This window comes from Sardina pilchardus, chromosome 9 (assembly GCF_963854185.1).
Source record: "Sardina pilchardus chromosome 9, fSarPil1.1, whole genome shotgun sequence".
Classification (NCBI taxonomy): Eukaryota; Metazoa; Chordata; class Actinopteri; order Clupeiformes; family Clupeidae; genus Sardina; species Sardina pilchardus.
Window position 1 is genome coordinate 15796279 of NC_085002.1, and position 23633 is coordinate 15819911.

At 44.2% G+C, this 23633-nt stretch overlaps 1 protein-coding gene across 2 annotated transcripts; it reads right to left on the bottom strand.

The window, feature by feature from the left end:
* Nucleotides 1-12: 12 nt before the first annotated feature.
* LOC134092846 (transmembrane protein 198-like) lies at nucleotides 13-22025 on the bottom strand. 2 transcript variants are annotated; one of them, XM_062545962.1, is made up of 6 exons: nucleotides 21651-22025; nucleotides 5619-5872; nucleotides 3535-3809; nucleotides 2559-2862; nucleotides 2121-2269; nucleotides 13-1727 (listed from the first exon to the last, which is right to left on the bottom strand). In XM_062545962.1, the coding sequence occupies exons 2-6, from the start codon at nucleotides 5767-5769 to the stop codon at nucleotides 1578-1580; spliced, it is 1029 nt and encodes a 342-aa protein (XP_062401946.1). In that variant the 5' UTR covers nucleotides 5770-5872; nucleotides 21651-22025; the 3' UTR covers nucleotides 13-1577. The 2 variants fall into 2 exon arrangements, with proteins under 2 accessions (XP_062401946.1, XP_062401945.1); XM_062545961.1 differs by having other exon boundaries at nucleotides 21643-22025.
* Between the last annotated feature and the right edge of the window lie 1608 nt (nucleotides 22026-23633).

Genomic DNA, 23633 nt, shown 5'->3' on the forward strand with positions numbered 1-23633 from the left:
AGGTTCCAAGTCTTGTTTTATCAAAGGGTTTTCTTTAACTTTTCCTATGAACATTTCTGTACAGATTTGGGACAGTTATGGGAGCAAGGTCCATGTATTTTTTTTATACAAATTAAAATAGAATAAAGTAAAATAAAATAAAAACAACACACAACATGCTTTAGTAATCTACAATATTCAGACCAATGCTGTAGCTCTTTTTCACTGACAAGATCTCCCAACACTATTACTTGTATAAATTACACAATAACTTTCATTTTTTCTATGATAGTTGATGAAAAACTGCAGCAAGAACATAACAACAAGCAGAAATGAGTGACGCAAAATAACTAATGGTTCCACAGAGATTTTGTTCAGTCTTAATGCTACAGCTGTTAAACCTGCTAAACCTACAATACATGCTAGCTAATGTTGCGTATGCTAGCTAGAGTTTGTCTCATTAATTAAAATGTCCAGCCTTAACTATGTTACCAATGATTCAGCATTTACAAAATGGCTGCTAAGGCTCAGCCCTGAGGTTTTCTATTAATGAGGACCGCATGGTAACTGCTTCGCTCATATTCTAAGGTGTTTCACTGAGTTTAACAGTCACATATAAATGACTGGACAAAACAAGAAATACAATTCACACATTTGTTCACGTGTGTACAGACACAGGCTGCAGGCGCACACTATGAAACGGGCACTAGCGAGGACGCCTTCATCAGTCCGCGCACTGCTCATTTCTCATTACTGATACAAGCACCAGCACAAGCTTTTAAGAATCCAAAATCTGGGAAGAAAAGCACACTCTCAAGCTGACGGATGTCCAAGACATCATTTCCTTCGTGAATAGTTCCAAAAACAACTAGTCTCGTTGTTTGTCAAGGAAGGCCAAGGCGTGTAGAGAGACAAAAACATCACTTTGTGCCATTCTGGCAATTCAATGTAAGGGTTGTGGTTATTTTCACTGCATTTCCAATGCATTTAGGATGATGCCTGTGCATATTAATGTCCCATCCTCCCAACAGACACAAATCAGCTACTCTACAACCATTCACTCAACCAGACACGCTGTCACACACACACACACACACACACACACATACATACACACCTCTTTTCATAGACTCGCTGCATCTTGTGGCCTAAAAAAACATAGGCCGGGTTTGTTCACAGAGTGGTTCAAACTGATACAGCGCACGTCAGCCGCTAACAAGCCGGGGAGCTGCACCGCAAATGTCAGTCCTAGTTCCCATTGACTCAGCTCAGGAAGTGGACCACACAGTCTGGATTCTGACGGTGGCGAGGATGGACTGAAAGAGCCAGATGTGGATCTTGCATTCAGTTCCCAATTTAACAGCAAAATTGACGGAGATGGTGTGTTGAAGTAACTGAGAGGTAACCAGCCAGATCCGTTTTTCTTTTTTTCCAGTCTACAATGATGAAGACAGCATTTTTGATGTGGTGATATTATTCTTTTGTAAAGGGGTGTTTCCAGGACAGAGTGAGTCAAGACTTGGGAAGTGAGGAGCAGGTGTTGGACAAAGGAAGGAAGGGGCGTGGCCTTCAGAGGAACCCCCTTCCTTTCTGTCCAATCAGACGCGGATAACGGGCGTGGTGGCTGTGAGGGGCACGGTGGAGCCCGTCTCATAGTCAAAGTCGATCATGGTGTGGTTGCCAGTGCCAAGGCTGCTGAGAGAGTTCCCTGTGCCCATCTGACGATCCCGCAGGCTTTGTAAGTAGCTCTGAGAGAAAGAGAGAGAGATGAAGAGAGAATGACAGAGAGAGGATAAGAGAGTTAACTCATGTGACACAGCCACTCATATGGTATCAATTGTCGAGAAACAGCAGATACAGTTGTAGTAACTTGTGTCTGTCTCCACTCAATGTCACCTTGCGTATGCTAGCTAGTGTTTATCTCATTAAAATGTCCAGCCTTAACTATGTTACCAATGATCCAAACTATAAATATATATCTATACATTAACTTAAACCTTATATATTATAAATTATAAAGTAGTGACTTAGCTAAATACGTTACTTTCCAGGTGTTGCCTCTTAGACACAAAACAAATAGTTGTTCTTTTGTTTTTAACAGGGGATGTACTGTAGGTGTTGATTGGTCGGAGCTGACTAACCGGTGCGAGTAAGTCTCCGGCGTAGCGCTTGACAGGCGTGGGCTTCCGGCGGTATGTGCCCTCCTGGCCGCCGCTCTGTTGCCGCTTTTTGGCGTCCTTCTGCCTGATGCGCATGAGCTGCACTCTCTTCTGCCTCCTGCTGATGATGACTGTGAGCGAGACGAAAAAGAATAGAAAAATAGATTAGGATATGTATACGATACTCGGTCTGTGAAACAGTACACAGTCAGAAGTCCTTGTATCGACTCTACACACATGCGAACACTAGATTTTACTAACTGATATGATAATATAGCCAATAAAGCACACAAACGCTCGGCTGTTAGTATTTTACTTTTTTTTGTACATCAAATCAAACCACCGGATTTTGGTAAAAATTAACGTCACCAGTCTACTTGATGTTGATGACTAAAAAAACCTGACGCCGGCCTTCCTCACCTTCCGTATGGGAGAAGCCCTCAGCAGTGAGCTTCCACTGCACCAGCACTCCCATGAGGCTTAGCGTGGGCCAGATGCCCAGGATGACCCAGCTGTACCAGCAGAGCGGCGGCGGCGCCGGCTCCAGCCGCAGGCAGTCGTACACGTGGGTGGCCAGCGCCAGCATCTCCACGAAGTAGTCGGCGCAGACGGTCATGATGGCGGCGCCGAACACGGCCGTGGAGAGGATGGTGAAGAGGCGCTGCCACTGGAGGGTCAGCACGGCACACAGCATGCCCGTGCCCAGCAGAGCTCCGAGGGGCACCTGGGACAACAGCACACGTTACGTTACGTTACGTTACGTTACGTTACGTTACGTTACGTTACGTTACGTTACGTTACGTTACGTTACGTTACGTTACGTTACGTTACGTTACGTTACGTTACGTTACGTTACGTTACGTTACGTTACGTTATGTTACGTTACATTTGGCTGCCGCTTTTTAACCAAAGCGACTTACAACATGGTAAACAGTTAAAGCTTTTAAAGCAATTTCTCACAACAATTCTGGGAACGTTTTAAGGGAAGGTAGAGTGCAATAACAATAAGTGTATCCGTTTGTTGTGCTGCTTTTAAACAGTGTCGAGAGGAGATGTTCTCTCCACAGGGAACACACAGGGAAGGGTCAGAGGAGAGGCACTGACTGACCACACGCATACTCACTACAGACTTCAAACTATATCACGCATATGTAAACATGTCATTGTGTAGGGGAAAATATGTTGTCTGCTGGAGCAATATCAGACAATAAGTCTTGCTTCATCCTGGAGACTTTTTTCCTGACCCACTATGTCTGATAAACAATGGCACATCCTTAATACTTACAGAAATTACAGTGGAGACATAGTACAATTAGATCAAAGCAATTTTGTGTAACTTTGGGGCACTGTGGAAAAAAAAAACCTCAAACAGGCTCCAGTAGGGGCCTCCTCTTACCCAGACAGTGGTGGGCGTGTAGAACTGGTGCGTGACCAGCAGGGCGGAGAGAGCGAGCAGCAGGCCCAGCAGCAGGCCTGTCATGAAGAGGCCGACGCTGCGTACCAGCATGGTGACGAGACCGCAGAGCAGGCCGATGCCCAGGCCGATGCCCGCACTGGCCTCCACGCTCAGCTGGGTGTCCAGCACCCGCTCCTTGTGGCACAGCAGGAAGATGATGACCGAGCCGAACATCAGGCCCGATAGGAACATGACCGCCTTGAAGCAGCGGTAGCCTGAGGAGAGGGGTAGACCGGTGGGGTGGTGGAGGGGGAGGAGGAGAAGGAACAAACACATTCACAGAGTGAATAACACACATGACATCATTATTAGACCTGGGGGGAGGAGGAAGAGAGGAGGGGGGATACATATACTTGGCCAAATAATGGCTGAATAAGGCAATAAATCGAAAAATGAAAGGAAAGAGTCTGTGTGTGTGTGTGTGTGTGTGTGAGTTGTTTGTGTTGTGTTGTTTGTGTCACAGAAAGAGATCGAGGGAGAAAGGAGTGATTTGTTGTCATGGAGAGAGAAAAAGACAGCAGAAAGAGGGCTTTGGACCCTTCAACATTCCTTCCATTCAGAGGACCAGGGCTAGAAGCATTCAATCTTTTGGAAGGGCTGTGTGTATGTGGGGGTGTGAGTTAAGTATGGGGGTGAGAGACAGAGTGTTGGTGGGAGGATGGGGGGGGGGGGGGTGGAATAGGGGTAATTAAAGGGTCATTTAACTTCATTTGCGGAGCCCCGAAACCTAGGTGTGAATGCCTTGGGTAGCGGCTCACCCTGGTCTAAAAAAAGTCAATCATCCATCCATCCACTGATAAGCCTGATGGGGCTCTTCATTATGATGTTTATGTATAGTGAGAGTGGGGAAGCTGGCCCAAGTCAGGACCCCCCACTGCGAGTGGGTGAGCTGCTGCTCTCTATGCGTCAGTGGCTGCTAGTTTATGTGGCAGCTGATTTGCATTATGATATCACCGAGACGCAAACCAGGAACACGCTGTGACTTACACATGAGTGGGCAGGAAAGTGTGAGTAAGAGAGAGTGAGTAGAGGCGAGGAGAAAAAGTGATGGATGGGAATCGGTTTTTTTTAGTGGGAAAAAGTGAACGAGGAGTGCATATCCTTAAAGCATGTATAAATATCCTTAAAGAAAAAAGACAAAAGGGTTAAAGAAAAAAGACAAAAATAAAACAAAAAAAGATAAGCTAAAAACGTAACAGAAATGAATACTGAAGAGCACGTAACTAAGAACAATTAAAGTGCATGAACACTGGCTCTGGGATTTCCTCCCACATCTGTTCAAGGGAGGCCAGATTGCTTACCTCACACAAACAAACCCTTAATCAAATTTTATTGAATTAAGATGTGGTAATGACCTCATTCTTATTGTAACCAATGCTCCGTATCACTGACTAAGCGACTCCCTGTTGCTCTGGCCCTGCCCAGTCTGCACTATTGCCTAATTGTGCTAAAAACCTAATTTGATGGCGTGCATTGTCTAATTTAATACTTAATACAAACTGCGGTTTGGCCGGACAAGCACGTGGCGCCATTAACTGCGTGTGCATTGCCAGAGTGACATAACTACAGAGGTGTGGTGTTGGAGACATACAGTCATAATCGCTTGAGATGAGCTGTGCTGATTTGTGAGAGGAGACAGACGTAGATTCTGTTTGTAATTACACTTGGCTGTGAGTAACATGTTCACAGAAGGTTGTGTGATGTGGGGACACAGTATGATGCTCATCTGTTGTTGTAATGATCATTTAGGACACGCTACATTTTGCTCTTGCTTAGTTTAAGTATTAAGCACTTCTACTTGAAATATTTTTCTATTTAGTATGACAAACATAGAACTAAAAAGAAATTGCATCTTGTTTTTTGTTCAAAAGCAGAATATACTGTATGTTTACTTAATGAAAACATAATGTCACAATGTGACAGGTACAGAGAACATTCCCTCTAAGACAACATGTCACGGTTATGATCCTTAACAACTCTTTCAACTCCCAGGTGACCTCTGATGACCTTTTGAGAACTCTTACCGAAGAAGCAGTAGATGATGCCGAACAGGCAGCACATAGAGCAGATGACAGCAGGGATGATCTCATACTTCCTCTCGATCTCCAGGAGACAGGGGTTACTCGGCTCGTCAGGCACGGCCCCGTCGGACACAAGATCTGATGGGTCGGCCATTTTGGGTGATAAGAGAAATGGGGCAAGACCGGGCCTAGAAGGGACGGGGTGGTAGAAGCTGGAGTGTTGCTATCTGGGACTCATCGCAAGGCTTTCACAGGACCTACAAGAAAGAAAGAGAGAGAGAGCGTGATTAATTTCTGTAAATACTGTTGCATTTTACTTGGAGCCGCTTCTATAAACATTTGTGGGTGATTCATCAGCTGACTGCAACACACTGCTTACTGCCATGTTGTGCTATGTCTAGAGAAATAAAACTGACTCTACATCATTCAATGTCATGAGAGGTTCAATTCACAGGCAGAGGAGATCCTAATGAGACAACCTACTGAGTACAAGGACTTTAGAATATGTAGAACTTTGGGTATTTCATGAATTTAGCTCTGGTGTCCTCTTCTTTCTTTCTTCTTCCTCTTTTAGTCAGAATGTATTAAAATAGTTATTCCTGGAGTGGATTCTTCAGAGGTCGAAAGTGCTGTAATGCTCATAGTACGACAGAACAGACAACTCGGACAGAACAGACAAAACCTAAAGAGCGTTTTGCCGTTTTCACTTTTCACCCAAAGAACAAAACACTGAAGGAAAGAGTAAGCTCGATGTAAATGAGAGACTGTGCAATTTTGGGAACAGGTGTAACAGGGCACTGACCCATTCCACAGAAAGCTCTTGAAAATAGTCACAATACCAGGAAGCCTTGAATGTAAACAAAGAACCACCCAAGAACCTCTGCTTCTTTTAGGGTTGCACCATCATCTTCAGACCAAAGATCCAACTCCAGGAGAACAAAGCAACTAGCAATTAGTGGTGTGGGTGTGTAGTTAGGAACCATATACAGTGAGGAGCACATGTATTTGATACCATGCTAAAACAGGAATATAAAATCATCATTTGACAATTGATCTTAATGCCTTAATTTAAAAAATGAGTAAAAATCAAACCGCCAAGGACACCAATTTTCTTTGTGATTGAAGAATGTATCGTAAATAGATAAATGTTTTCCTTAAATGCTAGGGGAAGGAAGTATTTGACCCCCTATGTAACCCTATGGGAATTTAACACATAGGGTTAACATAGGGGCAGGCAGATTTTTATTTTTAAAGACCAGCTATTTCATGGATCTAGGATATTATGCATCCCGATAAATTTCCCTTGGCCTTTGGAATTAAAATAGCCCCACATCATCACATACCCTTGACCATAGCTAGAGATTGGCATGGTGCTTTTTCCAGTAGGCCTATTAGCCTGTTTGATTTGCATTGAGCTCAATGAGCATCAAACAGGCTAATAGGCCTACTGCAAAAAGCACCATGCCAATCTCTCGCTATGGTGAAAGGTATGTAATGACGTGGGGCTATTTTAATTCCAACGGCCAAGGGAACTTTATCAGGATGCATAATAACCTGAATCCATGAAATAGCTGGCCTTAAAAAATAAAAATCTGCCTGCCCCAATGTTAACCCTATGTGTTAAATTCCCATAGGGTTACATTGGGGGTCAAATACTTCCTTCCCCCTAGCATTTAGGAAGAACATTTATTTATTTACGAAACATTCTTCATTCACAAAGAAAATTGGGGTAGTTAGCGGTTTTATTTTTACTCAATTTTTGAATTAAGACATTAAGATCAATTGTCAAATGATGATTTTATATTCCTCTTTTTAGTCAACTTTAGCATGGTATCAAATACATGTTCTCCTCACTGTAGACCCTGAAAAAAAAAAGTTCTCCCAATACACTTAGGGTGCCACACAACCTAATGAGATTCCACAGATGGCACCCAGCTATGCCAGGCTGTCTTTACCGCCCACGGCGATGAGATGCCTGTTCCTACCCACTCCATAGGCGTGCCACAGAGACGCTTCAAAGCGTCGCAGGCAGCATGTGGTCTGCTGCGACCCCTGCCACCTCTTCTTTACACACTTCAAAGAGAGTGTGAAACCTGCCAGCCAACCGCGACTTTCCCCCCTGGGTGTTCAGGTGACTGCACATGTTTGCTCACCTAACTTTAAAATACACTGCACACAGCAGCCTGTACATCGCATGTAGGTGCACAGCACACACAATACACTCTACTGTGCTGCTGCATGAAGTGCTGGAAAAATGTAACTGCCACATGACCAGGAGTTTGGCCCGCTGAGAGAAAGTGGACCTGCTAAAGGAAACATATTTTCAGGAAGAAGCGTATTTCAATAAAAAAAAAAAAAACATACAGTAACAACATGGTGCCATAGCAACCACCAGGAAAACATAGTGTGCACTATGGTCTCCTAGAGTGACCCAGAATAGCTGGAACATACCAAATGTATGGGCTACGGGTCTACAGGAAAAATAAAAAACATATCTAAACATGTAAAGGTTTGGCGCTGAGGTCACATGTTCAATTGTAAATAATGATTTATTTTCCAACTTTTACACAAAAACAATATAATCTTGATGTGATTCAAAACTTCATGGAATTTACACAAAGAGCTATAGAATCTTTCAAACACTCTCTTCTCACTTTCCTTCCATTGAAATACCTGGATTTAGACAGGCTTCATAAACATCATGTCAACGACACTTTATCAGCCAAATATGCTATTCTCAGGCAGTCACTGGCAGTTTACACTTCAAATTGCAAAGCCAGGTGGTGCCCTGTTTATCTCTAAAGCCCAGACCCTTTCCTGGTGTTCTTTTTCATCATGCCATGTTTGGAAATACCTGTTTTCATTCATTCTCTTACTTCACAAACACCCCTCTTTTTGCCCAAAACAATGGTGCAAACTGATGCCTCAGAACCCTGTGATTAACTCCGCCTAACTGGAACTGGCTGCGTTGAAAAACACGGCCCCAGGAGGACTGAACAGAGCGGTCAAGTTCTCTGTTGAGCTGCGGAGAGCTGTTGTGGATTAGGGGGGGTTGAGTGAAGGGTTAAATCTGCTCCCTGTGTGTTGCTCGGAGGGGAGGTACAGGCTGGGGATAAGGGTGGCCTCCTTCTCTTTCGTTCTCTCCCTCACTCTCTCTCTCTCCCCAGTTTCGCTGGAAAGCCTCACTAATGATCTCACCCCCTTCACGATCCGATTACAACGAACTCACGTTTTCAGGACAGGAGAAAAACAGTCAGGCCCTGGCCCCACTCCACCTCTTTTCCCTCTCACTCTCCGTCTCCCCCCTCTCACTCTGTCTTTCTTTCTTTCTCAACCGCACTCTGTCCCACATTTAAATGTGACACCGTGTAAAACATCTCTCTCGCTCTCTCTTGCCCTGACAATTCTCTCAAGTAAAAGCCGTTCGCCAACCCCATCTCCTGTCTGTCTACATGCTGCTGTTCTGAGTGGCAGACTCACAACCCTGCTTGTCGTGAGTCGACGTGGAAGGAATGAGAGCCTGATTGGAAAGTTGTTTATATGTTCCTTGCCCCCCCCCCTTCTTTCTCCACAGACGGAGGGAGAGAGGGAGAGCGTGGCCCAGTCAGTACTGACTCAGTTCCTCTGGTTCCTGTCTGGTCTCCAGTGGACGCACGCTGGCCCACTTCTGTTCTGTGCCCCTGCTCAGCTCGACTCCACTAGAGCAGAGGATCAAGCATAAATTGTGTGTGTGGCAACATGCATTTGTGCATGTGTATATGATTGTGTTGCGTGAGTGCTCTGCTTAAAATTGAAAATTATAACACTGCCAAGCATCAGTGCTGTTCTAATAGTTGCATGTTTTAAACTTTTAACTAGTTCCACTTGCTCAGCTCGACTCTATTCTCTAAATGTCTGCCCAGCCCACACAGATCCGATGGTAATGACCTGGCCATATGAAAGCTCTGGAGCCCCCTGAGTGTATGTGTGTATGCGTGTGTGTGTGTGTGTGTGTGTGTGTGTGTGTGTGTGTGTGTGTCAGCCTTCTCAATGTTTCAGAGAAAAAAAAACTGTGGACAATAGTGGCATTAAATCTGACTGAAATGTGATATATACTTGGATCTGTGCACACGCATACACAAGCCTAAGTAGACACAAAGACTTTCACAAAGACAGACAAATGAATAGCGTCGCGTCCACCCAAAGCAAAGACAGACGTATGAATTGCATATGAAGCTCACTTGAAGACACGCTCAGATATGCAAAATAATTCATGCGTGCACACAAGCACAATCCTCGGACAGAAACTTTCATCCCACTCTCATCCATGTGTCTGTCAGCTCTTTGTCCCAAGGTCTTTCACAAAGACCAGCTGTGGGTGTGTGTGTGTGTGTGTGTGTGCGTGCGTGTTGGTCAGTGGATTTGTGTTATGAGTCCGCCGACAGAGATATGTGTGACAGTGTACAATATGTGAGTGTGAAAGCCTGTGTGAGCCTGTGTATGTGTATATGTGTGCATATGTGGTGGTGGTGTGTGCCTGGATGTGTGTGTGTGTGTGTGTGTCTGTGTGAAAGAGTGAGAGAGAGTGAGAGAGAGAGAGAGATTATGTGGCGTGAAAGTGTGTGTGTGCATGACTCAGAGAATAGAGTCTTTATGAGGCAGCACAAAGATTCAGAGCCCCTGCCTCGACCCCCTCCACACCAGAACAGCAGCCTTGCTGGGAGAGAAAGAGGATCAAGCAGAAATTGTGTGTGTGTATGTGTGTGTGTGTGCGTATGTGTGAGTGTGTGGCAACATGCGAGTAGGAGTGCATTTGTGTATCTGTGAGTGTGTGGCAACATGCGAGTAGAACTGCATTTGTGTATCTGTATGTGATTGTGTTGTGTGAGTGGTCTGCATAACATTCTAAATTATACACTGGCCAGCATCAGTGCCGTCTAATAGTTGTGTTAACTGGTTCACATAGTTTCCTGCAGACTGCATGTTGCTTGGTTTCCAAGTATTTCTGTGTGTATACAAGCATATGTGAGTGAGTGAGTGTGTGTGCATAGCTAATTTCGGCTGTATGTGTGTGTGTGTTTGGAAACTAGCACAATGCCAGAACTGCCATCTCCCTCTATCTCTCGCTCTACCTCTCTCTCTCTCTCTCTCCCTCTCTCATGTTAGATAGGACACAATGACATTTTTTCCATGTCTTGCCTCTGAGATATTTGGCACGGGCCAGTAGCCCATGGCTTGGATATAACCAAGCCCAGAGGAGGCTCTGGCAAAGGGACTTCACTTGGGCTGCTTTTTTTGAGAGCTGCGCTCTCTGGAGAGGCCTGCTGTTTACCCCCTGAAGGAGCGGCACGTATTATGTCCCATTAAGCAGGGCCTGGGTTTCTGTGTCTGCGCTGGGTACTGCTCAGATGTCAGCGCGATAAGACTCAACCGCACAGCAGCGCTCGGTGCCCCCTTATCAGTCAGTCATGGCTGTGTGACCATCATCAAACAGGAAACTGTGTTTGTGTGTGTGTGTGTGTGGGGCAAGATGATATTGTGATTCGTTAAAAAGCGCACTGGTGTAAGCTTACTTGCTGGTTCGCTTTTGTCCAAGATGATGGTCACTGGACCATGGCCTTAGCCATCTGGACAGCCAAATTGACGACCGGACAATAACAACATTAGAGTGTCTCGGAAGTGGTGGGCTAGTGCATAGAAAGAGACTGATACAGTATTTCAAAACATTAAATGCGGCCAGCTCTAGTAATGCACATCGGCTAGTGATCATGAAACTCTTTTCTCAAGTAGCCTACATTATTACAAGAACACTTAGCAATCCTTTATGAACGTCACGTACATCAATAAATAAACATTTTAAATAACAATAAACTCAGCAGGAAATGTACCCTTTCATTATTGATGATAATAATGGACCTATGAATAAATTATATTTTAATGACAATAATCTTTCAATCAATCATTCATTATTAATAATTGGTAACACTAGTCAGTGTTTGGTGAAAGACTGCTCAGGGCTGGAGTCTGCTTCTGCAACGACCCTTGCCTCTGACCTCATTTCCACATCACAAAGGACAGGAGGGCAGGTCTATGCCGAATGATCGGATCCAGGTTTTCAACATAGCTGAACCAGTGCCACCTCATTCCCTGGCCAGCAGGCCGTGACCAACAGACGACAGCTGAGACTGTGTGCAGGCCCCAGTCCACTGACTGGACGGGACCCTGCAAGACTCCTGCTGCTTTGGACCAGATTTAGGCCTGGCCCTGGTAGTGTGGTCCGGATTCTGACCTATTCTCTAGTCAGCTGTGGCCTGGAGTGAGAGCCTCGCTACCCCTTGCCTGACCCAACGCGCAGAGAGAGGACGACAGAGGCAATATCCAGCCTCATTCAGCTGTTTCTTCACGGTTTCATTAAAACTTCACGGAAAGTCAACACACACACTGGGCCTTTCAGAGAATGAAATTCATGCATCTTAACCAGAATCTGGCATTCCTAAACAGAATGACCCAGTGACCCTGTTAAAGGGATATTCCGCCATTTTTGGAAATACGCTCATTTTCCACCTCCCCTCGAGCAAAACAATCGATATTTACCTTGTTCCCGTTCATCCAGCCATTCTGTGAGTCTGGCGATACAACTTTTAGCTTCAGCCTAGCATAGATCACTGAATCGGATTAGACCATTAGCTTCTCGCCTGCTAGCTTCATGTTTAAAAGTGACTAAGATTTCTGATAATTTTCCCATTTAAAACGTGTCTCCTCTCAAGTTAGAAAGTGCAATAAGACCAACTGAAAATGAAACCTGGCGTTTTTCTAGGCTGATTTGACATGGAACTACACTCTCATCTGGCGTAATAATCAAGGCAACTTGCAAACATACCATAGGCGCAGTGATATCGTACGCAGCATCTGAAAATAGTCCCCATAGACATCAAGCAGTAGTAGTGCCAGTAGCTGCAAGTTGCCTTGATTATTACGCCAGATGAGAATGTAGTTCCATGTCAAATCAGCCTAGAAAAACGGCAGGGTTCATTTTCAGTTGGTCTTATTGCACTTTCTAACTTGAGAGGACACACGTTTTAAATGGGAAAATTACCAGAAATATTAGTCACTTTTAAACATGAAGCTAGCAGGCGAGAAGCTAATGGTCTAATCCGATTCAATGATCTATGCTAGGCTGAAGCTAAAAGTTGTATCGCCAGACTCACAGAATGGCTGGATGAACGGGAACAAGGTAAATATCGATTGTTTTGCTCGAGGGAAGGTGGAAAATGAGCGTAATTCCACAAATGGCGGAATATCCCTTTAAGTGTGTCCGTGTCATATTGGAAAGAGCTGGAAGTTATTAAGCATGCCCAAACAGCAGGCTCGTTTCCACAGTACAATAGTAGAAGGAAGAGTGGGACTGGAGGAGGATGACCATCTCTGAGACCCGACACGTTTACATATGATCAGGCGAGTCCCTCCGTGGAATGTCACAGGGAACTACACGTGGCGCTATCGGAGAAACCACCCCTTGCAGATCGACCTGCTGTAACATACAGGAGACAGCTGAGGGTGAAGCCAGGACAGGATTTGGTTATCCACCGTGGCTGAACTTGTCTCCCACTCTGACCTCCCCACGCCGGAGTAGAGGACAGCTGAACAAGGCAGGGCAGGTTGGGTTGGGTTGGGCCCAGAGTTTTCAGCATAGCTAATGGGGACGTACATGGGGTCTCAGGGTTGGGCGTGTGGAATTCCACCGGCACTGAGGAGGGCCATAGGAACCCCAGGCAGCTGGGCATCTCCTCAGCCCAACATCACCCCCTCCAGCTGTTCCCCCGCAAGCCAGCTGGTACTCCGTGAAGGGCATAAAAGTCTTTGCCAGTGTACTTGCCAGTGAGGGTGAGGGTGTGTGTGTATCTTGACCACAAACACCCATGGCATCTGCAAATCAAAGATCGTTTACATCTGTACCACTTGCTTGTTCAGACATGCAATATGGACGCTTCAAATGACCTTTTGGAAACACATGGTGGCAAGGCATAAACACAAAGCCTCACACTCAAGCACAACAAATTGAAACTGACAAATAGGCTGAGCCAAACCTTTAGTTCTGGCTTATTTTTTATGACCATTTCAAAATAACCTCAGGACAGGCAGGCACTAATTTTCCTGTATTTGTGTCCCACGATCACAACAAATCATTATGTCCAAACATGTGCAAAGTCTGATGTAAACATGCTCTCAAGTGGTTCAGAGAATATCCAGAGACTCAAGCCAATTCAGACTGATGACCATAGATGTAATCAACATATTTAAGGTTTCTCTTGCTACCCTCAAGAAAATGAAAAATCTCATAAACACTGCTTATCTGGTTCATCTGTTCTTCATACTACATACAGAGAAGTGTCGTCACTGTTTAAATCTAATTTGATACTTTGTACACCCTGCCAAATGTAGGGATAATGAGGATGACAGAGACAGAATACCATCATACAAGGAACAAAGTAAACATCTGTAACATGGTCATTACTGCCATTAAATCCACACAGACAGGAGGCATAGACCAAGGTTACGCCTGACTTTACCAAATAGAGTTATGAGTCTTGACATTTGAAATTAAACTGATAACCACCCACAATATGAGCCGGAAAAGCACAGCCAGCCCAATCCACTACTGGATGGCATTATCTTTTAATTCCATGACCCTGCTTGACCCTATGCAATACAGGGGAATGTGACCTATGACACTTCGTCTCATATAAACCGCACCCCCAGCCTCCGTCCCCTCTCCATGGGAAGCTCCATTTGGAGAACAGGAAGTGCGGATCAATGGCATCAGGCCGTCGTACTCTGACCTTTTCCCTCGTGGCCAGGAAGCAGGAAGTAAAGCCGTAGAACAGGAAGTGAAAGAAGAGAGCCTACATCACAAACATATTACTGACCTCCACTTTTAGTGTCAGTTGGAAACCCCAACCACACAGAACGGGACGGTCCCAGCTTCTGTCAGTTATTAGGTTGGAACATTTATGGATGTCTATGTGACTGCCTGAAGCAAAAAGCTAAAGAAGAAACAGTACAAGATCAAGAGTGTTAAAAGTGACACTTCAAAGATGTTAGCCTACCCTCAGTAGTACTCTAAAAAGAGAAAATGTCAGTTTACTACATCCTCTACCTCTAGTTTGGATTTGTTTAAATCTTGAAAATTACACTGCACTCTGTAGCAGTCAACAATCGCAAGGAATTAGGGAAAATGAATTAGTCGCAATGCATTCACTACAGTGATACAGTGTAGGGGATGTGCCAATCATATGACATTTTCCAATGTTAAGTAGAGGTCCACTGCAAATTCAATCACTGGTATGGGACCCCCACCCAGCAGAAAAACATCTCACTTCCATGACTCAGCAAATTTGCGAAATGCAAGACTCTCATACCCTGAAATTGAGCAGGACGTTAGGTCAACTTAAAGATATTACTGGAATCATTTCAAATGACATACACACGAACACAAGCACTCCATATAGAAGAGTAGGCCTACAACACCCAGCTATACCCAAGGCTATTCCAGAAACTTCTCTTTCTTTCAGAGCGACGGGCTCTCCAAGGCAAATATTAACACTGCATCAACTGCAATAACAAACGGTGTGGAGCCATGTGTTAGCATAGGGATTACTCTCCTGCTAACACAGTCCTCACACTGCTAAGGGACAGAGCAGTATGGGACAGACAGGGCAGACCGAGGGCAGCCACTAATAAGGCCAGACTGTACGATTCTAGGTGGCTGGCCGTCTGGGTCAGTACCGCGATGGTTCTGGCGGCCTGTGTGCCATTCGGACCGGGCTGGACCATGCCGTGACATGCAGCGCGGAGGCGCTGCTGAGGGTGTTGTTTGTGATGAAGCCTCTGGATCTGATCAATAGGGCTCTCTGTCTCTGCTCATCGGCAGAGTGGAGGAAGGGGAGGAGGGAGGGACGTGTGAATGGACAAGAAAAAGCTTCTCATCCAGATCCAAAAAATTCTGGCACAATAACATGAAGGGCTCTTGCAGAATGACAGGCAATCAGTTTGTGTCTGAATGTGTGTGTGTGTGTGTGTGTGTGTGTGTGTGTGTGTGTGTGTGCGTGTTTGCGTGTGTGATTGAGTGTGAGCGTGTGCTGACAAATTGCTGAAGGTTCTGCAAAAACACACTAGCATACTAGCCTCAGTTACACGTTTTCTATAACAATGAAGAACAATGCTGACAATATTGGTGGCGTGTCTCTACAAGGACATTTGGTCACTAAACAAAGTACTTTTCAGAGAATTCTTTTCAGTGTACAGTAAGTCACTTTTTCTAAACCAAAGTCCTTAAACCTAGATCTTGTGATGACAATGAGCTTCCACATCATCTTTCAATGTCCCTCTTTTTTCCAATCTGTTCTCTCTCTCTCTCTCTTTCTCTCTCTCTCTCTATCTCTCTCTGTCTCTCTCCCCCAGCCTCTCAAAAAACACTTTGTTCCTCCGAGAGCGAATGAGGGAAAAACCTGCAGCGTTTTTGGCAAGGCCTCTCATCCACTCTGTTCTAAACCCCCCACCTCCCTCACATCCACCCCCACGACACAACCAACCCCCCACCCTCACAATTCAGGACTCTGCCTGGGCCAAAAAGAGAGAAGCGCCCTCCATCAAAGTCCTGACTGTTTACTGCCCTTTCTGCCTTCAAATGAGAACCACTTGCACTGAAGAAGACGAAAAGGGGAAGAAAAGAGACTGTCAGAGAGAGAGAGTGTGTGTGTGAGAGAGAGAGAGAGAGAGAAGAAGAAAGAGAGAGCAAGTATAAAGAATAAAACAAATAGAGAGCAGAGCGAAAGGGCAAAAAAAAAAAAAAGAAAACATTCAATAACCTCCCAGAAACATCTATCAGTGAAAGTTTGGTCATACTGACTTGTAGGGTATCAACAGCATTCTTTTTCAAACTTAGAACATCCCCAATAGCAACAAAATGCATCTTAGTGACACAACTTCTCACCATTGGACCTTATCCTCTTACACCTTGGGATGATTATAAAATTCCACATTATCCATGAGCATATGCTTCTTAGAGGGCTTTAGAGGATTTGTAAGAACTCATATAACAATCACCAGCCACATACAGTATTCAGATTGGGAACAGCTTACATAATCTCCAAATGTGTGACACATATGTTGCATGCTACAGTGGTTGGCAGATGCTATCGACACAGGCAACGCATGGAGGGTAGGAAACTAATTTGACATCAAGCATATTTCTGCGCTGGGTTTGGTGCTTACAGATGGGAGAGGGATGTGTCATTGAGGGAGTCATAGTGCTTGTGCTCTTCCCAAACGAAAGCCACAGAGGCTCTCTACGCTCCACGCCTGCCTCTGTAGAAGCACCACACAATGGAGCTCTTTCTGTTAGGAGATTGCATGGAGAGCTCCTTACTGAGAGAGAGAAAAAGAAAGAGAGCGAAAGAGAGAGAGAGAGAGAGAGAACAAAGAGAGAGTACTTTACATAAAGTTAAGTACTTGTGCAAGCCTAGCCTGTACTGTATAACCACTCTCATCCAACAAGGACCCTCAATGCACTGGCATACAGGACACAAGATAATGGAAACATCTTGTTCATATTCTGTAAGTCGCTTTGTACAAAAGCATCTGCGAAATACTATAACCATAACCGTAACCATAACCATCTTCACCTAAAATAGCGGCATATTACATGTGTGCAAATGCCCACGCAATAAACACACTAACACATATAGTAACCTTGACTCCCACGGAGGCCGAGCCTCTGGGTCTGAGCCACTTCCAGGTCAAGTCTGTCATTTATGACAATTTATAGCCAGGAGCTCCTTGAAGGGAGGGAATCCCAGCCTCAAATAAATGCCTATCGCCCAGACCATAATGCAACTCCTCCACCACCACCACCACCACCACCATTCCTCCCCATCAGTGTAGTCCTTATCCTTCTCTGTTTAAACAACTCCTATGGGAGCGTCAGCTTTCCTCTGCACAACTCACACCTCCTCGCGCTCTGCAGAGGCTATTTCAAGGAGCTTAAATGAGGGGGTATATTTAAGGAGTGGCGCTAGTCGAAAAATATACAGTAAAACTCACTGATTTACTTTGCCGGCGAGTCTATCTAGCCAGTGTGTTCTCACGCATTCCAAAGCTCGTGTACAGTAGATGTTCACCTCGCACACACACACGTACACAATCTATGAGAAAGAGTCGGGCATGGATATTGAAATAAACTACGTGTTCCGATCAGGTGTTGTGAGTACAGCATGTTTTTCACTGTAATAAGAAACATGAAAATTAGAAAAAAACACCCACCCACTAAGAATGATATCTTAGACCCAGACACGTCCTACATGAGGGTGTGAATGTATAGCTTGAGGAACAAAAAAAAGATAAACTAATTTAAACTTCACTGTAAAGGAGCAAATGAAATACCAGGAAGAAGGACTTCTTTTGTAAAACTCTAGCAATCAACTTTAAGCTCAGAAATCCCCTTTTTGCAATCAAATGTGTCTTCATATGGGACCAAAGAGACTCATTTTATGACCTTCAAGATCTTGACCTAATCCACGAAGACCCTGACTGTCATCATGATGACATGTCTAACATGAATTTGCTTACCAGTGTCATTAGAATTCTATAAAGCGCATGGTTTGATTGCGGTTTTTCATTTTCAAGACCACATACTTTGCTCTAAAACATGTCCTAAGGTAGGACAAACAGTTCTGACTTCTCAATTAACCGAACTTCCAGTATGATCTAAGGCAGACTGTACATAAGGGATTTGTTCTCACTTGAGAGCGCTTCCTTGCATATGAGGCAGCTGGCCCACATGTAAGATAATCTATTATTAGCACCTGTCTGGTGTATCATGGGGCCTATATCATGTGTAACATATTCATAACCTACAAATACCTTTCCTGGTATCCTTACAGTACCTCATTCTATCATCAATACAATATTTGATATATTACTGACTATTTTCCATTAATAACAGTGTCGTAGTACAGTAATTATGATGACTAGACGATAACAACACTATAAATATTTCCTGTTGGGGAGGCTATATCACTTCCCAAAATCTGGAAGAGTTAAAAACAAAGGGTAGCTGTTCAAAAAGGTAGGTGTCAGGTAGGCCCATCTGTGTAGATTTGGGAATTAGGGTTAAGCCCAGTCACTCAATAAGGACTCAGTGAAGGGATTGGGAAAAGTGTGGCCTAGAGGGTGCGGGGCGGCATACCGGCAAGACATGGAATGATAATCTGGCTTTATGGAAAAGGTCTGAAGCAAGAGCCGGACGACAGGGTTCAGGATGAAAGGGCCAGGGTGGGCAGAAACAGGATATGGAGGGCTAGGGCGAGCTGGGCCGCTGGGCGCATTGTACACACCAGCACTTTTACACAGAGCTCTCCTTGTTTCGCTCAGTGGCTCTGGCCTCTGCCAGGGAGGGAATACCACACTGGACTGCTCTCTGATCAGTCTCATGGTTAGTCCTCACAAGCATGGCTATGCTTAATAATTTTAGCCTTGAACAGATGATTCAGTCTCCAAACCTGTTTCGGGGGTCCCCGTTAAACACTTGTAGGAAAGTAGTGTGTATAGGCCACAGCATAACTCAGTGTCTTGCTTGCGGTCAATGTTACATGATGGGAGAAAGACAACATACCAGGAGGAGTAATTCAGTTGGTGAGTTACAGGAAGTTAGAGGTCATTTTGCTCTGATAAAAATCAACTCCACACAAAGGCTCTATAGTCAGCTGAGATGAATGAGAGAGACAGTCATATGCCACACAAAGGTCAAGGAGATGCCAACTGAAAAAAGGGGGGTGGGGATGGGGGGGTGGGGGTATTGAAGGGGTCGATTGCATTGAGACGTTGAGTCTGCAATGAGCAACTGGACAATTCATGGAATCTTCTTAAAACAAACACCCGGAGCCTTAAGGAGATGACAATGCAGACAGGGAACAGAAGACAGCCATACCATGCCCTTATAGAGCGAACTGGCCTCATCCTCAACCCAACTAGTATATGCAGCTGTTTTCAGTACACAACTTCAGTTCAGAGACTCCTTTCTTAAGGATCCTGTGTTCAAAACCCTGCCCATCCCCCAAAGATGCCTAAAAGTAAGGGTAGGAAAAGACAATCTAGCCTCACTCTTGATGTAGTGCAGTTGTAATGGTTATAATTTGGTGAAATTGGAGGTGGGATAACCTATATCGGAATATCACAGATTCCTTTGCATTTTTGGCAAATTACTCGTAATAATATCAGCTAATACAGCGAAAACTTTTACAAATCTTTTTTCTGCGGTTAAGTTACTACTTCATAAAACTTGTTATAAAACATGTTATCCAAACCTACAACCCTGAGATTGTCTGTGGTGTTCCAAAAAACTGTTAGACAATACTGATAGTCTGTGCGTTAGTCTGTGCGTTACTGTAGGTCAGACCAGCATCAGACCTCTTTAACCTCATATCATAAAGGAGTCATCTAAATAAAAGAACAGAAACAGATATCTTTTAAACGTTCAGTCCCCACAATGCAAACATTTAAACTGATTAGAGTCTAATCTGCTGTTCAAATGCATACTACACAAGGCTTCAACAGTTACTCTCACAAAAGAATATCAGGCAAGCAGGGGAATGACTTCATCCCACAGACACACTGATCTTGCCGAGCTGGGCTCAGTGCAGCTGAGCTTGGCAAGCTTTAGGCCACATGCAACCTGTGTATCTAATGGATTTGGTTTCTAGAGGCCAGATAAAGCTATGGACCAGAGCCCAGAGGGAGAGACGGTGTTTTGTTGTGCATTTCTCCATCCAAATGTGGACCCCTCAATGGATTTGGGAGGAGGAGCAGGGAGAAACAGCTGGATCTCATAGCTTCTAAACTGATTTGACTCTTAGGCTTTTGACAAGTTAGAGGCTTCCCTCACCTGGTTTCCCAGGGACTTAAATAATAACGCAGCTGCTGAAGGACAAGGTCAAGGATGTGAAAAAAAAAACAGACCAGTCAATTCCAGTAGAGCAAATACCCGAGGCAAGGATAATATTGACTGATTCATTACTTTTGTTTGGAGAATAAAAGTCTTGGACAAACCTTTTGGGCCAGATAATCATGATGAGGTCATGAGGGCAGGATAGAGGATTCTACAGGCGGACAATATTAGGTTCTCTTTCAGTAGGTCAAATTGATGATCACTGAGACCGACAGTGACTGCTTTTAGCTGCTCATCAACATAGGCTGCTACCTCGTTGAAATCCTGGCAAGGGGTAGGGCCCTAACTGTCTGAGTGTTTTCAGGGTGCCCTCGTCAGCACCATCTGGCCCAAGCCAACTGGGGGTTGACAGAGATGAGGGGGTAGCGAGTGTGTGGGGGGGATGAAACTGGAGACGCGGTGTGACTTTGCCACAGAGGGGACCCAAGCTATCATTACACCCCAAAAGCAAGGCACCCTCCCACCACTAAACATACATCCACAAGTGCTTTCAAGTCATCCCCAGCCAAAGCCTGGGACCTTAGAAATAGTGGCAGCGTTAAAGCTGACTGATTTTTTGTGATAGCCTACGTCAGATGAGGAGGTTGACTTTACCTGAAAATGTAAACAGACACATTTGCAAAGTACAGTCACTGTCAAATGATAGTCGTCAGAAATCCTCTAAGATAACACAGGTTGCTTATTTAGCACGGTCCCCAATGTCGCTACAGAACTCAGCGCAGCGGCTAGTTATTTTTCACGTAGTTCTAGATTCCTTAGTAAAACAAATCAAAAATATTGCCAAACCGAGTTTAACATTAGCCTAACGTTATTATGAATGTTATATTTTATCTGAATACCGCTAACTTACTTCCTACGTTGCAACTGTGCAGGAAAGGTAGGCAGCGATAACTGTTCGAAGCAGCATCTGAACTTGGCAAATTTCAGCTTTTAAAACTAGGTCAAATAGTTTTTCTCCACTCGTTGAAGAAAATATCCGCAATGTCCTGATTACAGTTAACATTATATCCAGTAAGAATGAGAAAGAGTGTTAGTTTGACTTACCGACTCACGTCAGCTTCGGGGGTCTATCTTTTCCGTGGGAATGGACAGGCATTGACTGGCGAATAAAGTAGGACACCAGTTAAACAAATTAAATAAGCTAGCCAAAAGATGATTGCTAAATTATGTCCATTCAAAAATGTTGTCGACTCAGCCGTTAGCAGAAAAACGGGTTACAGTAGGCTACTACAGTCGGCTAGCTTTTGTCCTTTCAAAAAATAACAAAAAGAAGGGATAGACTATTGTGTGAGCTTGTCCAGAGTCGCTCAATGTTTAATGTTTATTCATAGTCCTTGTTTTCCCTGCAGTGTCTAACTAACGCTAGCAAAAGTAGCCAGTTGGCTAGCTAGTCACGTCTGGAAAAAGTTATCTGGCTCTCAAGCCTCCCTCCCTCTCTCTCTCTCTCTCTTCCTCTCTCTCACTCACTCACTCACTCACTCACTTCTGGTACCCATGGGCTTCTCTTCCTCTCTTGCCTGTGTTGTTGGAGGACTTCTCAGCCCTTCCCTCCCTCGTCTTGCGAGTTGCAACCAGCCAACAGCTGAAAACGTTTTGACATCATAGCCAAAAGACCATCTGTTATTGTCGGTTGTATGAAACTCAGAAAAGGAGGGAGAGATGGACCCTTCACACAAGCCTCAAATAGTAGCCTATAGCTTAGACAATGCAAAATTAGGCGTGTAGGCTGATAATGTTTTATTCATTGCAATCACTGTCATCCTGATTACAACTAATTAATTATTGATTTGCCATTAAATATTGAAATTGCCATTCATTTGGTTAAGAGAGATCCTTATGAGGCTGTTGCTTTGTTGTCATGCTGTGATTTGAACGCAGACAAAGCAAATTGCCTTAACAAGAACTGACTGAAAAGATGCAAGACATTAGGACAGACAGACTGATTGGGGTAATTGAGGATGTGAAGTGTCAGTTTACATCTCAATTGAGAGAGGATCAATCAATTGCCAACACTGTAGTCAGATGTTTATTCCAATTAAACACTGTCTAAGTCCAGTTTGATTAACAAAAATGCTTATCTTGCACAAGCAGGCTAAAAGCAAAAAAATACATAGGCCTACAAAGTCTCTCAGGAAATGGAAGATTTAAATAATGGTACAAAAACCTTCATTCCAAGAGAAACAGAAGGTTAATAAAGTCAGATATTTCTTTAGCGCCCTAGCTGTCATATTGACATGTAACCACTACATTGCAACATACAACATTACTAAAGCAACTGAACCACATGGTAGGCCTATGACTGCCTCATCTTTGTGCCTTTAACACAAAGAAAATAATTGCACATAATGTTCTATCATGCCTACTCCTGCTCCTCCTTGTAAACGGCTAATTACACTTCCCAAGCCCTGTTCATCCCCCTACTCCTGTAACTCTTTGCATCAGACATGTTGAATCAAATACCCATTGATTAATCAGCATTTAACAATTCAAGATAACAACACAGGAGCTACTTGAAACAGGTGTGCTAAAGTTAAATTGTGCATTCAAACTGTGCATTGCCAGTGTGTATGTATAAGCTTGTGTGTGCACTTCCAGTGTGTCTGTGTATGAGTGTGTGTCTGCATTTGTATTTGTCTGTGTGAATGTGTGTGTGTGTAGCCTACTGTATGTGAGCACCTGACAAAAAAAATGAGGATTCGAGCGCCTGTCAAACATATAGGCCCTACCCCGGTATTCAGGAATTGACTAAGGAAAATTGTGGAGGGAAAAGCAGGGAAAACTCCACCGGGAAAAACCTCTGATAAAACTTTTGCAGCAGTGGTCATAATTAATACATCATCATGGAATTGATGTCAGCCAAGGTAAGGTTCCATGTAAATTATCTAAAGGGTTTCTTGACCTTATGTCAGAAAAAATGTGTAAAAGAGTGTAATTTTAACTTACTACTTAACATTTTGATGAACAAACATTCTTTATTTGGCCAGTTCTGCTATACAGAGCCTTCTCCTACTTGCCATTTGGCAAAAAACAACCCA

What these genes read in the sequence shown, in the direction of transcription:
- LOC134092846 (XM_062545962.1), bottom strand. Translation starts at nt 5,769, where the DNA reads ATGGCCGACCCATCAGATCTTGTGTCCGACGGGGCCGTGCCTGACGAG. An exon ending in CATCATCTACTGCTTCTTCG is followed by an intron (nt 3,810 to 5,618) that starts GTAAGAGTTCTC and finishes CCCTCTCCTCAG; the next exon opens with GCTACCGCTGCTTCAAGGCG. An exon ending in GGGCTTCTCCCATACGGAAG is followed by an intron (nt 2,270 to 2,558) that starts GTGAGGAAGGCC and finishes TCTCGCTCACAG; the next exon opens with TCATCATCAGCAGGAGGCAG.